Source organism: Panthera uncia (genome assembly GCF_023721935.1).
Source record: "Panthera uncia isolate 11264 chromosome B2 unlocalized genomic scaffold, Puncia_PCG_1.0 HiC_scaffold_24, whole genome shotgun sequence".
In the NCBI taxonomy this organism is placed as follows: domain Eukaryota; kingdom Metazoa; phylum Chordata; class Mammalia; order Carnivora; family Felidae; genus Panthera; species Panthera uncia.
In genome coordinates, this window is record NW_026057580.1 from 100,366,581 (window position 1) to 100,381,202 (window position 14,622).

At 38.8% G+C, this 14,622-nt stretch overlaps 1 protein-coding gene across 1 annotated transcript in view; it reads left to right on the forward strand.

Moving 5' to 3' along the window:
- The window catches only part of RAB32 (RAB32, member RAS oncogene family), a 20,193-nt gene extending 7,556 nt beyond the window's left edge, over positions 1–12,637 (forward strand). Inside the window, exons 2-3 of the mRNA XM_049654493.1 lie at positions 7,134–7,411; positions 11,499–12,637. Of these exons, the coding sequence (XP_049510450.1) occupies positions 7,134–7,411; positions 11,499–11,648 (428 nt within the window). The 3' untranslated portion in view covers positions 11,649–12,637. The remainder of the gene's footprint in view (positions 1–7,133; positions 7,412–11,498) is intronic.
- Positions 12,638–14,622: the final 1,985 nt, after the last annotated feature.

Consider the following 14,622-nt stretch of genomic DNA (forward strand, 5'->3'; position numbering starts at 1 on the left):
CCTAGATGACTAGCACTGTGTTCATTTTCTTCATTCTCATTGCCAAGATATCTAGTTACAATAAAGATTCCGTCTTCTAGAGAAGGAAGTAACACACTTTTTTAAAAGAAAGCATTGAGAGTCATTTGGAATATTCTGGAAATATGCCTACAGCAATATGGATAAAAGAGGCTGCCACTAGTATTGGGGTCACTAAAGCACTCAGCAGTGGGGCATTTCTCGTAGCTGCTGTGGTAAAGCCCTAAGAGACTATGAGAAAGGGACCTTGTGTAATAGGGCTCTGCTATCCTTAAAGAAAGTCACTGTAGGCTGATGGCACTGCCTTGGGTCTATTCGGAAGTATGGGACATGTGGAACAATGTGTCCTCCAGAAAGTATTTGGCTAACAGATTGGACAGCACATCAGATAACAAATCAACCTGGGCAATTTGAGTAATTCTGTCTCCCCGGGATTTTATTTTCTCATCTGTAAAATAGGAGAGGTTGGACTAGGTGATGTGAGGTGGCATCTGGCAGTTACGATGTTGTCCATTTAAGTGTTGGTCAGGAAGGCATGAAAGTGGTCCTTCCCCCCCCTCCCCCCATTAAGAAATGACTACAACACCAGTTAAGGAAGATGGTGTTGCTGATTCCCCGTCACACTCTTTGAGCTACTTCTACAGATCTCGTGACAGGAAGATCCCTCAGGTCGTGCTGAATTTTTATATTGCCATAAGCTTTAACTCTACACACACACACACACACACACACACACACACACACACCCCATGAAACAAAACTCATGCATCTGTCTTTGTATTTAATAACTGCAGACTTCTCTACCCCATCCTCTCCTGTCCTATGATACAACCCAGGGGCACTCAGCATAGTGGGAATTTCCTGCATTTTATTTATGCATTTGTGGAAAGTAGGATCGAGAACAATAAAATTTTCTTGGACTGAACTTAGAATGGTTGATTGACTACTTCCCAGGGAGCATTCTTTATATTTCTTGTCTAAAATTAAGGAAAAAAAAAAAAGTCCAAGATTCTACAGAATTCCAGTGCAATTCTAATGTAAATGTGAAAGTGTTCCCTGTTGGTAGATTTGGTCCTTACCCCTGTTTTAAACTTAGAAAGGGCTAACTCCTGAAGTGTTGTGAAAGGTAAGTACTAGAATGCATTATTCCCATGAGAAAGACTCAGCACTGCTGGAGATTGTATCTAGAGATTAAATACCTGAATCTGTTTAGTCCGTTGATGGTGAGCCTGGCTCTGACTAGGGTGACTGCTGGTGGGTTTTGGGCATTGCTGCATCTACAGTATAGAGACAAAGGAATAAAGACAACTGATTTTCATGACAGGTAAGCATTTGAATGGCATTTTTTGATAATGTGTCTTTCAGAACTACTAAGATTAGCTTACGTACCTCAATGAAGAGCATCCCTTTGTTTGATACCATGATATACTTTTCATATCTCTGATGACACCTAACATCCTGTGGTGCAGTTTGTCTATTTCCTCAGATAGATTGTGAGCTCCTCAGGAGAGGAAATCATATTGATTGTTCCATGCTGTTCACCAGTATCTAGCACAGTGCCTGATACATGCAAGGAACTTAATGCACGTTTTTTAGTGGAGATCAAATCTAGACACGATTTGGGAGCTGTATTAGGATAGATTAGGTTATGTTGGAGTTCCAACCACATTAAAAACGTCAATGGCTTAAAATAATTATTCCTCACTCTTTCTTCATGCCCACGGTGAGGGCAGAGGTTGGGGCAGTGGTAGAGATGTGAAGGCATTTTTCATTGAAACTACCTGAAGACTCAGACTAATGGAGGCTCATCTCATGATACTCTCCTCTCAAAATTAGGGTTCGAGCCTGCTGCAGCAGGACAGGACACTGTCAGCCAAGTGATTCTGCTTAAAAGTGACACTTCTGTTCACCTTTCATTGGCCGAGACGAGTTCGTAGCCACTCCTGACTCAGTGGGGGCAGAAGAGTGTGATCCTTCACACACTCAGAAATGGAGGAAAATGGAATATTCATGAGCATTAGTTTTGTTTTCCGCTGTGGTTCTTTCTTTTAGACAATAACAAGAGAATAGATAAAATTACCCAAGGAGAAATAATAACGAAGTTGTAGGATGCAGCTCTTACTCCAGTGGCAAACTTTATGTTATTTTCCGGTTTAACGACTGGAAGAGCTTGATATATCTATGTATTTAAACCTTTGAAACCAAAATAGTTAAATCTAGGTTTTGCCTTGTTAGGTTTTTTGGGAGAACAACTCTCAATTTTATGTTAAGATTATTATTTTAAATGAATTCATTGTCTCTTTATTCTCTAATTAAAGATTTTTTTTTTTTAAGTTCATATATTTTGAGAGAGAGAGAAGGAGAAAGAGAGAATCCCAAGCAGGCTCCATACTGCCAGCATGGAGCCCAGTGTAGGACTCAATGTGGGATTAGAACTCACGAACTGTGAGATCATGACCTGAGCGAAAACCGAGTCAGACACTTAACTGAGCCACCCAGGCGCCCCTATTTTCTAATTAAATGTTACATATTTTAGAAATTTGTGCTTTTTAGGTTTTTTGACCAGTTCAAGAATATCTCTGAAGCACTAATGGATTACTTCAGAATTTTTCAGAATTACTTCAGAATTAAAAAGATAATGAACTCAGTAAAATAGGAAGTATATTTCACTATTCTGTTGGAAAGTAAGCAATTTCCCTAAATGCATGGCTTGGCCTTTTCATGCTGGATTATTTATATTTGATCCCCATTGCTGTCTGGATTCAGTGATTGAAGAATCTTTAGCAAATCATCATAACATTAAAGTTACCACACAGAAACCTAAAACATCAGAAGGAAGAGCTGGGAGGGCTTAGAAGATCCCTAAAATCCTCTAAAGACACATGACTTACTGAGGCTGACAGAGTTACTTGCCTAGGATTGCTTGACCTTTGGGTGCTTGGTATTTAAATTTTTTTTTAATGTTTATTCATTTTTTGAGGGACAGAGCATGAGCAGGAGAGGAGCAGAGAGAGAGGGAAACACAGAATCCAAAGCAGGCTCCAGACTCTGAGCTGTCAGCACAGACCCCAGTGTGGAGCTTGAACCTACAAACTGTGAGATCACGACCTGAGCCAAAGTTGGATGTTTACTTAACTGACTGAAGCATCCCTGGGTGCTTGGTATTTTGATTCTCTAGTACATTTGTACTTTCCTCAAGTTCATTTTCCTCTGCCAACTGTTTTCACCACTACAGTTTACAGCATATAACTAGCTAATAGTTTAAGGTTTTGCTATGTTTAATTGTACCATTTTAAAAAGGATACTTAGGCTTTCATCATGTAATACATTTATTGAGCACTTAATACTAGCAAACATTTACACAGTGCTTACCATGAGCCTGACATTTTACTTTTTTGAACTTAAAGTGTAATTTACATACACAGACCTTAAGTCCTTCATGAATTTTTATATACCAGTGTCAGTTCAAGGTATAGACTATCCCCTAACCCTCTAGCATAGAAGTAGCAAATACTTTAGGTTTTATGGGCCATTCACTCTTTGTTGCAACTACTCAACTCTGCCATTGTAGAATGAAAACCAATGAAGAAACCCATAAACGGATGAAGGTGATAGTATTCCAGTAAAACTTTATTTAGCGAGGTTTGACCATGAATTATACTTTGTCGTACTCTGCCCTAAAAGACTCTCAGGCAGACATTTTGCATTAAACCTTCCCAGTGACCATCTGTAGGTATTATTTTATATAGCTTTATTGATATATAATCGACAATACAACAAACTGCACAATTTGATGTTTGACATGTAAACAGTAGTGAAACATCACTATAATCAAGATTGCAAAAGAATTTCCGAACCTATCTCGCTGCCTTGCCCAAGACAATCACTGATGGGCTTCCTCTTACTGAGTCATTATAGTTTTTATTTTTAAGGATTTGATATAAATGCATTCATATAGTATTACCTATTCCCTCTCTGGTCTAGTTTCTTTCACTTAGCTTAATTATTTTGAGATTCGTCTATTTTGTTATTTTTATCCATAATCTATTCCTTTCCTTTCTGTTGTTATATTCCATTGTATGAATATACCATATTTTATTGATTACCATTTTTGACTATTAAAAATAAAGCACCTATGAGCATTCATGAACATGACTTTGTGTAGACATGTGCTTTCATTTTGTTTGGGCAAATACCTAGGAGTAGAATGTGTTGGTTGTATGGTAGATATATGTTTAAATTTTGAAGAAACTGTCAAATCGTTTCCCAAATGGATGTACTATTCTAGATTCTTATTCTTACCAGTAGTAAGTAAGAGTTCTGATTGCTCCATTTCTTCACCAATACTTGGTAAAACCAGACTTTTTATTTTAGCCATTCTCATAGGCATGAAGGGGAAGCTGGTTATGATTTAAACATTTTTTTTTCTTTTTAATTTTTTAGAGAGAGCGTGAGCAGAGACGAGGGGCGGGGAGAGAGAGACAGAGAAAATCTTAAGCAGACTGTATGTTCAGCACGGAACCTGGTATGGGGCTCAATCCCACAACCCTGAGCTGAAATCAAGAGTCAGACGCTCAACCGACTGAGCCACCCAGGCACCCTGGTTGTGATTTAAATTTGCATTTCTCCAGTAATTAATGATGCTAGGCGTCTTTTCCTCTGCTTGTCATTGTATGCATTCTTTGATAAAGCATCTGTTCCAGTCTTTTGCTTACTTTATTAATTAGATTTTTTATCTTCTTACTCTGGAGTTTGAAGGGTATAAGTCCTTTACCAGATAGAGGGTTTGCATTTTTTCCTCCCAGTTTGTACTTTTCCTTTTCATTTGCTTAATAGCATAATTGACACTATTTTGAATTGCCATATAGTATGGTTTTTAGAAAGCACACTCTGAGACTATCAGAGAGTTTTGAATACTAACCTTGGAACCTAGGGAAAGTAACCTGATTATTTCTTTTTTGTCTTTTAAAGATTTTTTTTTAATGTTTATTTATTTTTGAGAGACAGAATGTGAGTGGGGGAGGAGCAGAGAGGGAGACACAGAATCCAAAGCAGGCTTCATCCAGGCTCTGAGCTGTCAGCACGGAGCCTGATGCGGGGCTTGAACTCATGAACCCTGAGATTATGACCTGAGCCAAGTCAGATGCTTAACCGACTGAGCCACCCAGGTGTGCCAGTAACCTGATATTTCTAATCCACAGGTCCATCTCGAAAATTCCTTGTCATATACATTTCTGATTTTCTTATATTTTATCAGAAAGTTTATGTGAATACAAATTTGTATATGACTTAGTATGATTGGTTGAAAGAAATCTTTTTAGGGATTTATAGATGATTCAGTAAACAAAGCAACACTCACTAAAGCTTAATCATTCTTTATTACTTCTGGATTTCTATACTTTTACTAGTTTGGCACCCTGCCCTCTTTTCTAAGTTGAAGGGATAGTTCAAAAGAGTACTTTCTTATAATATGAAATAATCATGTAATCTGGACTATCTTAATGAGGCTAATTTCCTTTTTTGTCATAGTCATTTTATATTTAATAATTAAATTTTATAAAAACAAAAATTGGTAGTATGTGTTCTCTAGTTAAAATTGAACTCAGAACCACTTTAATGCATCTACATAGTCTTTTTGCAGATTAGTGATACTGACTTTGATCAGTTGGTATATCCTCTGTGAACATGCTGTGTGTAGTTATGAAGTATAAGTTTAAGGAAAAGGTACAATGTTAATTTCTTATAATTGTCAGCATTGTGATCCAGTAACTATATAGTTGGCTGGGCAGATTTACATTACCAGTAAAATATAAATATGATGGTGGGGTTTCATATGTGACTGTTGTAGTAAAGTTCAGACATCTGAACTGTCATAGTACAACTTCAGGTTAGCCCATATGAGGATTTACGACAAACCACAAATGAACTTCAGTTTTATCCATTTAAGCTTGCCTATTGTGTTCTTTTCCCATTATTTCATTAAGCAATATCTAACATTGTATGATGCTCTAGTAGAATTTGGAGGAGAAAGAAAATATTTTTTGTGGGCAGCTTTGCATTTGTTACTATCAATGAAATGTAGATAAAGTGTTTTTTCATCATATGTTTTAACAGGAAAGTGTCCTGTCAGCTTTGTTTTTATCATTGATCAGAGTTTCACATCTTCGATTTACAATGATTGCCAGTCACATTTCCTTAGTACTCTAGTCAGTAACTCGACAGACGGAAGGTAAATGCCTTAGAAGTCAGGGTAACTGTAAGATAGTTCAGAATGGCTGGCAACAGGGGTGCATGGGACTCAGAAGACCTGGGTTCTAGTGCTGTCTTAGTTACTCAGTGCCACTGTAATCCTGGCCAAGCAGCTCTTTGCATGGTTTTTCATCTGCCAGATGAAGATAAGGGTCCTTCCTATGTCAAAGAACAGTGTGATACCAGACGGAAAGAGAACGCTTTGCAAAGTCCATGTGGTATGCGAAGCAGTAGGATTTTCCCCAAACTATTGAACGTGGTAAGTTATTTTAAAAGTATGATATTTGAAGAACTCTGCAGTTGGTCCTTCTTTCAATCACACAGATAATTGTGCCACTTTTTGCTAGTAGGTTTGCACGCGTCTGCCTCCTTGGAAGACAGCAATCTTGCAAGCAGCGTCCAAAGCGGGTACAGCCTAGAGACAGGGACGAAAGATGAACTCCTTTATCTCTTATCCAGTCTTAGTCTTTTCGACTGCGTTTTACCCACCATACTTATCTCTTCCTGCAAGCTTCATTTTCTTCTGTTCTGTCTCTTCTCCCCTCCGCTCCCGGCTTTCTTTTTCCCTTTAGTACCTTTCTCTTAGACTGGGGAAATGCAGGGGGAAATGCTGGGCTCTGTAGGTTCAAGCACCGTCATCTGGATGTTTATGGAGCATATGTTGTACATTCACAGAACACAACGCTAGTTAGTTCCGTACTGAGACCACACGATCGGCCACATGGTTCTGTGCATCCCACCAGTTTCTTTGCTATGGAATGGGAAACCTGTGTTTACGGCACTGTTCTAGAGTCAGAGGCCTTATATCTAAATATAGACTCAGTCTGAATTATGAGTTCTTAATCTCTTGTTATATTTACTTCTAGGGCAGGAGCGGTTTGGCAACATGACCCGAGTATACTACAAAGAAGCTGTCGGTGCTTTTGTAGTCTTTGATATATCGAGAGGTTCCACGTTTGAGGCCGTCTTAAAATGGAAAAGTGATCTGGATAGTAAAGTCCATCTTCCAAATGGCAGCCCTATTCCTGCTGTCCTCTTAGCTAATAAATGTGACCAGAAAAAGGATGGTGGCCAGAATCCTTCCCAGTTGGACCAGTTCTGCAAAGAACATGGTTTCACTGGATGGTTTGAAACCTCGGCAAAGGTGAGGTCTGCTTCATGTTTGTATCTGCTCTGCTCTTAAGTCCTAAATCTGAGCTATAGCTATAAAACATTTAGACAGGTTTATGTGAGTGGGTTTTGGGAGCCTAATAAAAAGCAAAACATAGCATGGATATGTTATAGTTTCCTTCAGTGGGCAGCAGAAATGCTTTCAAAATTGGCTAGTGGGGAGGTGACTAGAAGGGCAGGTTTTCCATCAGAGTAAAAATTAGCTGTTATGTAGAATAAAGAACAATGACATTCTCTGAGTTTGAGCCTTTAAATGGAGCACTTCTGCAACTGGAGTTTATGGGGGATTTAGGGATCTTGTCAAGCACAAGGATTTTTTAATTTTTACCGAAGGCTTGACAAAATATAGGGACAGAGATGACCCTGGCGAATATGTGGGTCACGTGCAGTACTAACAAAAATGGACCAGAAACTGTCAGAGCGACAATGTATTCAGGTGATGTTTGAAGAGTTTCAGATTAATTGTGTATGAAAGAATTTGAACTAGAGGCAAGTGTCAACATTTGTGACATGCTTCTTCATGAATAGCGGAGTGAGAATTCTTTCTTTCACCTATTATGGGATAAATATTTTTTGAAGAAAAACAAAAACACTTAAGTCGGCTGGTAAAAATCTTACCAGTCTAGATACACAAGAGAGCAAAGGTGAAATTCACAGGCACAAAGTATTGGTGGGGAGAGAACTTGTTTATGCACATTGGGAATTTCACATTAGAGGTCAAATAACAATTGGACTTACATAAGAATGGTGAAATGTTTGAGAAATTCTCAACGACAAACAAAATCCAAAACCAGAAGACTGGCGTATCTTAACACAGTCCCAGCATTTGGAATGCCTTCTGTGGATTTCTTGCAGACGTTTTTTTGTTTTTTGTTTTTAAAAGAATTTTTCCTCTTAGGTAACAAATGTGACCGGATTTATCTACTGGTCTGAGTACCTGCTTACCACTAGGTTACTTTTAGCTTTACCAGAAACCCACCCTCATCGCAGAACACCATTGGGTGCCACCGACGATCAGAATAATGAAAGGAAAGCTATTGAGTGATGTTGGGGTCATCGGCACAGCTGGTGTCTGCTGGAGGCAGAGGTTTTTACTCCTAAGCTAAAGGCTATCTGTTGAAAGAAAGACATTCCAGAATCTTAAAATTTCGTTTCATGAGTAAAAAGTAGCAGCAGAAGAAAGCTGCAGTGCAGGGGGGGTGGGTGCAGCAAGAGCACTTAGCCAGGCAGGACGGGAGAAATGGCAGAAGGGGGAGGCTGCTCCTGGAGGCCCTTGTCCTGGAACCCGTCCCCCTTCCTGCGGCGTGTCCGTCGGGTAATTTGCTTTATTTCCCAGCTTTGCTGGGAAATAATTAGTGGTATGTGTAATGTTTATTAGAGCATGAGATTTGTTGGAAGAGATGGCACGTATTACAGATAAAATTTCTTCTCTAAGTTTTATGTGAATTAATCACTCAGGTAATAAATCCAAATTTGTCCCCAGAGTCTAGATGGGAGATTCACAAATGATAGTGTCATGTGGCCTGCAGCTTGAGACTGTGCAAGTCATCAGCTTTGTTAAATTTATAGACAGCGTTACATGTGGAGGTGAGAAGGGACACGCTGGTTAGCGGTAGAAGTGTCAGATATGTTCTGTGCTTTCCTACAAATATATTAGCAACACCTTCTGCAGAATCTCCTTAGTAGTGAACCAGGAATGGCCCAAGAGAATAACAGTAGCATAAAATCTAGGTTAAAAATTTTAGGCAAGCCTTAAAAGTACTGCCCACATGTCACTAATGTCTGTATTTCTGAGCCGGCTGGCGCTAACTTCACATCTGATTCCTGCTTGAATCCCAGTGATCTGAATTTTAATGGGAACACAGCCAAAAGACAGTTTTGAATTTGTGAACTTCATCTTTTCACCTTTATGACAAACAATGGATTTGTAGTATGAAAATGTGTGACTAATTACAATATGGGAATTTCTGTTCCTAGTCAATTGCTGCTAAATGCAGTTAGAGAGCATTGTAGTTCTTTGGGATAATGGGAAGGGTGGGGACCGAGTGACATTTGGACATTTGGAGATCAGTACTTTGATTAAAGAAAACTTGTGTTGATGCTGGAAAAGATACCTGACTAAATAGCACAGGTCTTACAGGTTTCTCACTGTCTGAGAAACTTATAGCAAATAAGGAAGAAAGCTGGAATGAACCTCATGTTGTTAGACTGAAATTGGAGAGATCAGCATGAACTTAATGTTTCATATGTACATATAAATATATATATATGTTTCTGTGTATATATGTGTTTCTATATATACACATTTGCATAAACAGAGAGATAAACGTAGAAATAGATGTCTACAGGTCTGTGGATGCATATATATATATTTATTACCTCTCTCTGCTCAGAGGGCTTAGGAGCAATGATACCACAGATACAGTGAGCTTACTGGTCCCCAGAATTTGTTTTTTAAATACTGTTCTCCCGTAAAAAGAACAGGGGTTTTGTGGAGAAATGATTGATTCCAGGACTAGTGGGACAAATAAAGATGCGCCAGAGAGATTTTGTGGAGCCAGAAACTAAGGGAGCACAAAATGATGGAGACGTGTCAAAAAGAAACAGGACCGTTCTTACAGAAGCTCCAAAAATGTAACACAGTTTGAGGAATGAAGTAAATAGCTATTGTAATGGATCTAATCTGTGGAATAAAATAATAATCCATGACATGAATAAACCAATTAATAAGTAAGGGAGAAGAGAAAACTTTTCCTGACGGTAGAATTCTAACTAATATATGTAGAAGGAATGATGGAAATAGAAAGTCACCTTTAATCACCATGGTAGTAAATGTTTCAGGGAAAAATTAATTAATGGTAAAGTTAATGGGTAAAACTGGTAAAAAAAAAAAAAAAAACAACAGGTGATTTATATATTGGAACTTACTAAGGGCAAAGGATAAATAGTAACTGTTCAGTGGAGAAGCCTGGCAGACGTGACTCTAAGCAAGTGCCTCCTTGTACACTGAGAAGGACACATCCCTTCTTCCTGCCAATAATGCATAACTTGAGTTTAATGATACGAAACACCAAACAAGCCCAGACTAAGGGATATTTTCTGGCCAGTATTCTACAAGAGTGTCAAAGTCGTGGAAGGGAAGGTGACTGAAAAACTGTCCCAGGTTAAAGGAGACCAAGGAGACATGAGCACGAAATACAGCTGGTCACCTGGATGGCAAATAGGACATTGGGACGATGGTAAAATTTGAATAAGGCTCATAATTAATGCCCACACTATTATCTAATTTCCTGGTTTTATCTGAAAATCTGGATTTCCAAGCTGTTAATATTTTAGGAAGATGAGTGAAGGGTATGTAGGAATTTTTACTATTTTTGCAATGGTTTTGTAAACCTGAAATTATTTAAAAATGAAGTTAAGTACTTAAATAAGCCCAGATTTTGCTCTGTGTTGTTACTCATGTAGTGAGTGACAGCTAATAAATCTGTCACACAAATGTTGTGATAGCTTGTGACTCATTAGAATATTTTTAATGGCCGTTGCACCCACCACATTGTTTCAGGTTAATTTACACATGACAATTAAAAGTAATAATCTGCACTCAGAGATGGGGGACGACATAATGCGTTTATCATATTTTAGTGTGGTATGAGCCCGTTGACATTCTTCTTCATAATGTGTCGTGAACAACTGACTTAGATGTTCTAGGGCGGAAGGTTTTCATCTCAGTGCCTTCATTTATGTGAGTGGGAACCCATTGTGGGAATGAAGATTCCTTTTCAACCACTGAGATAGTTCAGTGAATCTCAGCGGCAAGAAGTTTGAAACAGGAGCATCAGAGAGGGCGATCATTTGTGAAAAGAAAAGAGTTCCCTAGCCACATTATACTCAATGGCATTAAACTCTTAGGGTTTAACCCCTTAGTACGGGAGAAGAAGACGGTAGCTCGTGTATTATAATGTCCCCTCTGACAAACTCGGCTAGTCCCGTTAATACTCTTAATGCTTACTTCCAAGCATTAATCTGAAGAATTCATCGTGTTCGTCATTTCTGCATTACAGGATAATATAAACATAGATGAAGCCGCCCGGTTCCTAGTGGAGAATATTCTCGCAAACCACCAAAGCTTTCCTAGTGAAGAAAACAACGAGGACAAAATTAAACTGGATCAGGAGACCTTGAGAGCAGAGGGCAAGTCCCAATGTTGCTGACATGGCTTCTGCTTCTGGCCTGCGTGCAGAGTGCAGCCTGACCGGGCTGGATCCAAGCCCGAGAATGGATAAGGGGGCGGCTGTGCTGCTCTGTGAATCTTCACAGGGCTGCACTTCAGACGAACGCTCCAGTTTTTCTTCAGGTTGTGTAGACCTTTCTCCTTGTACAGAATGGCCGTGGTGGCACCCCCAGGGAGCCTACGCTGACACGGGGCGTGTGGTAAAGTGGTTCTGCCCTCGACCGCACACTTTAATGCAGGCACACTTAGGCCTCTAGGGTGTTCACCATGAATTCAGGATAATGTTTACGTCCTCTTTAACATTTTTTAAAAATGATGGTCCTCAGGATTTGGTAAGATTTTCAAGTTGTGCCTTTTAGTGGAAGCACTGGGATGGTCATGAAACCTGACCTGAGGTCTTCCAGTAATTTTATGGGCCTGTGTTTTTATCTCCACATCACATTCTCTCCAGGGAGGCTGTCATCTCTGTTAGTCACAGAAGGCTGTTTTGCAGTTCTTTTTCTACGTAAAACTTTGATACTTCTATAAAATTGTTATCATCACACGTTATGTCATTAGTCCTGGCCAGCGTGGTGTGCCCTTGCTAACAACGCAGGTGCACTGGTGTCCTGGCTTCTGGTTGCTGCCAATGGAAACAATATAAATGAACATTCCTGCTTTCCTCTTCCTCCCGTGTGTTTATTTTTGTACCTGAGAGCCTGGCTGCTATTACTGTTGGAGTTCTCTCTAACTGGAGCTAGTCTTTTCAAATCTGTATTAGTAACGGTAACAGAGAAGTTACTTGAAAGCATATACAATTAAATCTGATATTCTCTAAGTATGAATTGTGAAGGAAACTAGGTCATGCGTAGTTTTTATGTAAAGTTTTGGACATTTAAAGTAGAACACATGAGAAACTTAGGACAGCCTCGTAATATTTGTATTACCATTTAACCCAGTTAAGGAAAAGAATAAATATTTTGACTGAAACCTCTTTTGTTTTTCTTTAACTAATGTGGTTCTAGAAAGGTAAATGGGGTATACTTTTCTGCCTTAGAAAACTTCGTGTCTGCTCACATTTTCCTGTTGTTTTTAAGGGAGTTGATACCTTCTGAAAGGTCCAACTTATTTTTCAAAGGAATTTTAAAGGTGTTTGTGCCATAATCCAATGCTAATGCAAATGAGGCATTGACCAAATTGTCTTATACATTATTATGAACATGGGATAGGAAAAGATCCATGTATTTATTGAGAGCAGGAAATAAAAAATTAGCAAGAATTGCCTTTGCTCTGACAGGTGTATTCTGGGAATAAATAGTTGACATGGGCCATAAAACATAGCTTGCTCTTCTCATTAAGTCTAAGTTTTGCTTAGGAATCACAAAGGTGTTTATATGTTCTGCACTTAATAAGCTCTTTGATCTTTTGGGACACGTATTCTATATAGAATCAGATTTTCCAAAGCTAAGGAATATAAAGAACACCCTTATTTAAATATTACTTCTCATATAGTTAATACAGTCCCTCTTAATTTTTAAAAAGGTATTGCATTAAATCTTTCTAAGAAACCTATGTGTCTAAAATGTTTAAAAATTTTTTTTTAACGTTTATTTATTTTTGAGACAGAGAGAGACAGAGCATGAATGGGGGAGGGTCAGAGAGAGAGGGAGACACAGAATCTGAAAAAGGCTCCAGGCTCTGAGCAGTCAGCACAGAGCCCGACGCGGGGCTCGAACTCACGGACTGCGAGATCGTGACCTGAGCCGAAGTCCGACGCTCAACTGACTGAGCCACCTGGGTGTCCCGTGTCTAAAATGTTTAAACCTATACTCTGTACTCTAAAATGTTTTCTGGTCTCAATACAAAGTACAACTTCTTAATTTTTCTTTAATTCCAAAGTCCAATAATGTAACTAGTATGTAAAATTGGTGCCAGACCTAAACATTAGAAATATAAAGCTCACAGGGCACCTGGGTGGCTCAGTCGGTTAAGCGTCCGACTTTGGCTCAGGTCATGATCTCGCGGTTTGTGAGTTCCAGCCCTGGGTCGGGCTCTGTGCTGACAGCTCAGAGCCTGGAGCCTGCTTTGGATTCTGTGTCTCCTCCTCTATCTGCCCCTCCCCTGTTCATGCTCTGTCTCTCTCTGTCTCTAAATAATAAATAAACGTTAAAAAAAAAAAAAAAGAAATGTAAAACTCATTCTGGATGATGGCTGAAAGCAACAAGTCTTGGAATTTTCTTTTTTTACATATTGATTTTCATTTTTATAAGGTATTCATCCTGTTTAAATTGAGCAGTGGATTGAAAATCAGGAGTATTGGGCTTTCTTTGTCGTATTTGTTTTCTTAGGATAATTTTAAGGATTGAGAGTACCTTACATAATGGTTTTTTGATAGACAGGGTTCCATATGTTGTGTGTGACAATGTATTCTATTTATCATTTTTTACATTTTAGAAGTAAAACTGAGGATTTCACTTCACTCCTAAATTCTCACTGCAATTTGTTTTTGTAATGTGAACATAAAATTTGAATTTAAGGTTAGCTACATAAATGGCCAAAGGAAAGAAGAGAATATTTTGATTTCCTTATTCACTTAATTGCTTAGTGAAAATTCCTGAACCTTCAGACTTATTTAAATAGTTTTCTATTTAAATAATAAAACGTTATTGAGATTGAAATCTATAACATTACCTAAAACATGAACATTTTAAAAGTACAGCACTTTTATTTCCATTTATACATCAGTATTATTAAAAAGTCTGCACACCTGGAGCACCTGGGTGGCTCAGGAGGTTAAGCGTCTGACTTCGGCTCAGCTCATGATCTCAAGGCCAGTGGGTTCGAGCCCCGCGTTGGGCTCTGCTGACAGCTCAGAGCCTGGAACCTGCTTCAGATGCTGTGTCTCCCTCTCTCTCTGTCCCTCCCCTGCTCATGCTGTATCTCTCTCAAAAATAAATAAACATTAAAAAAATTTT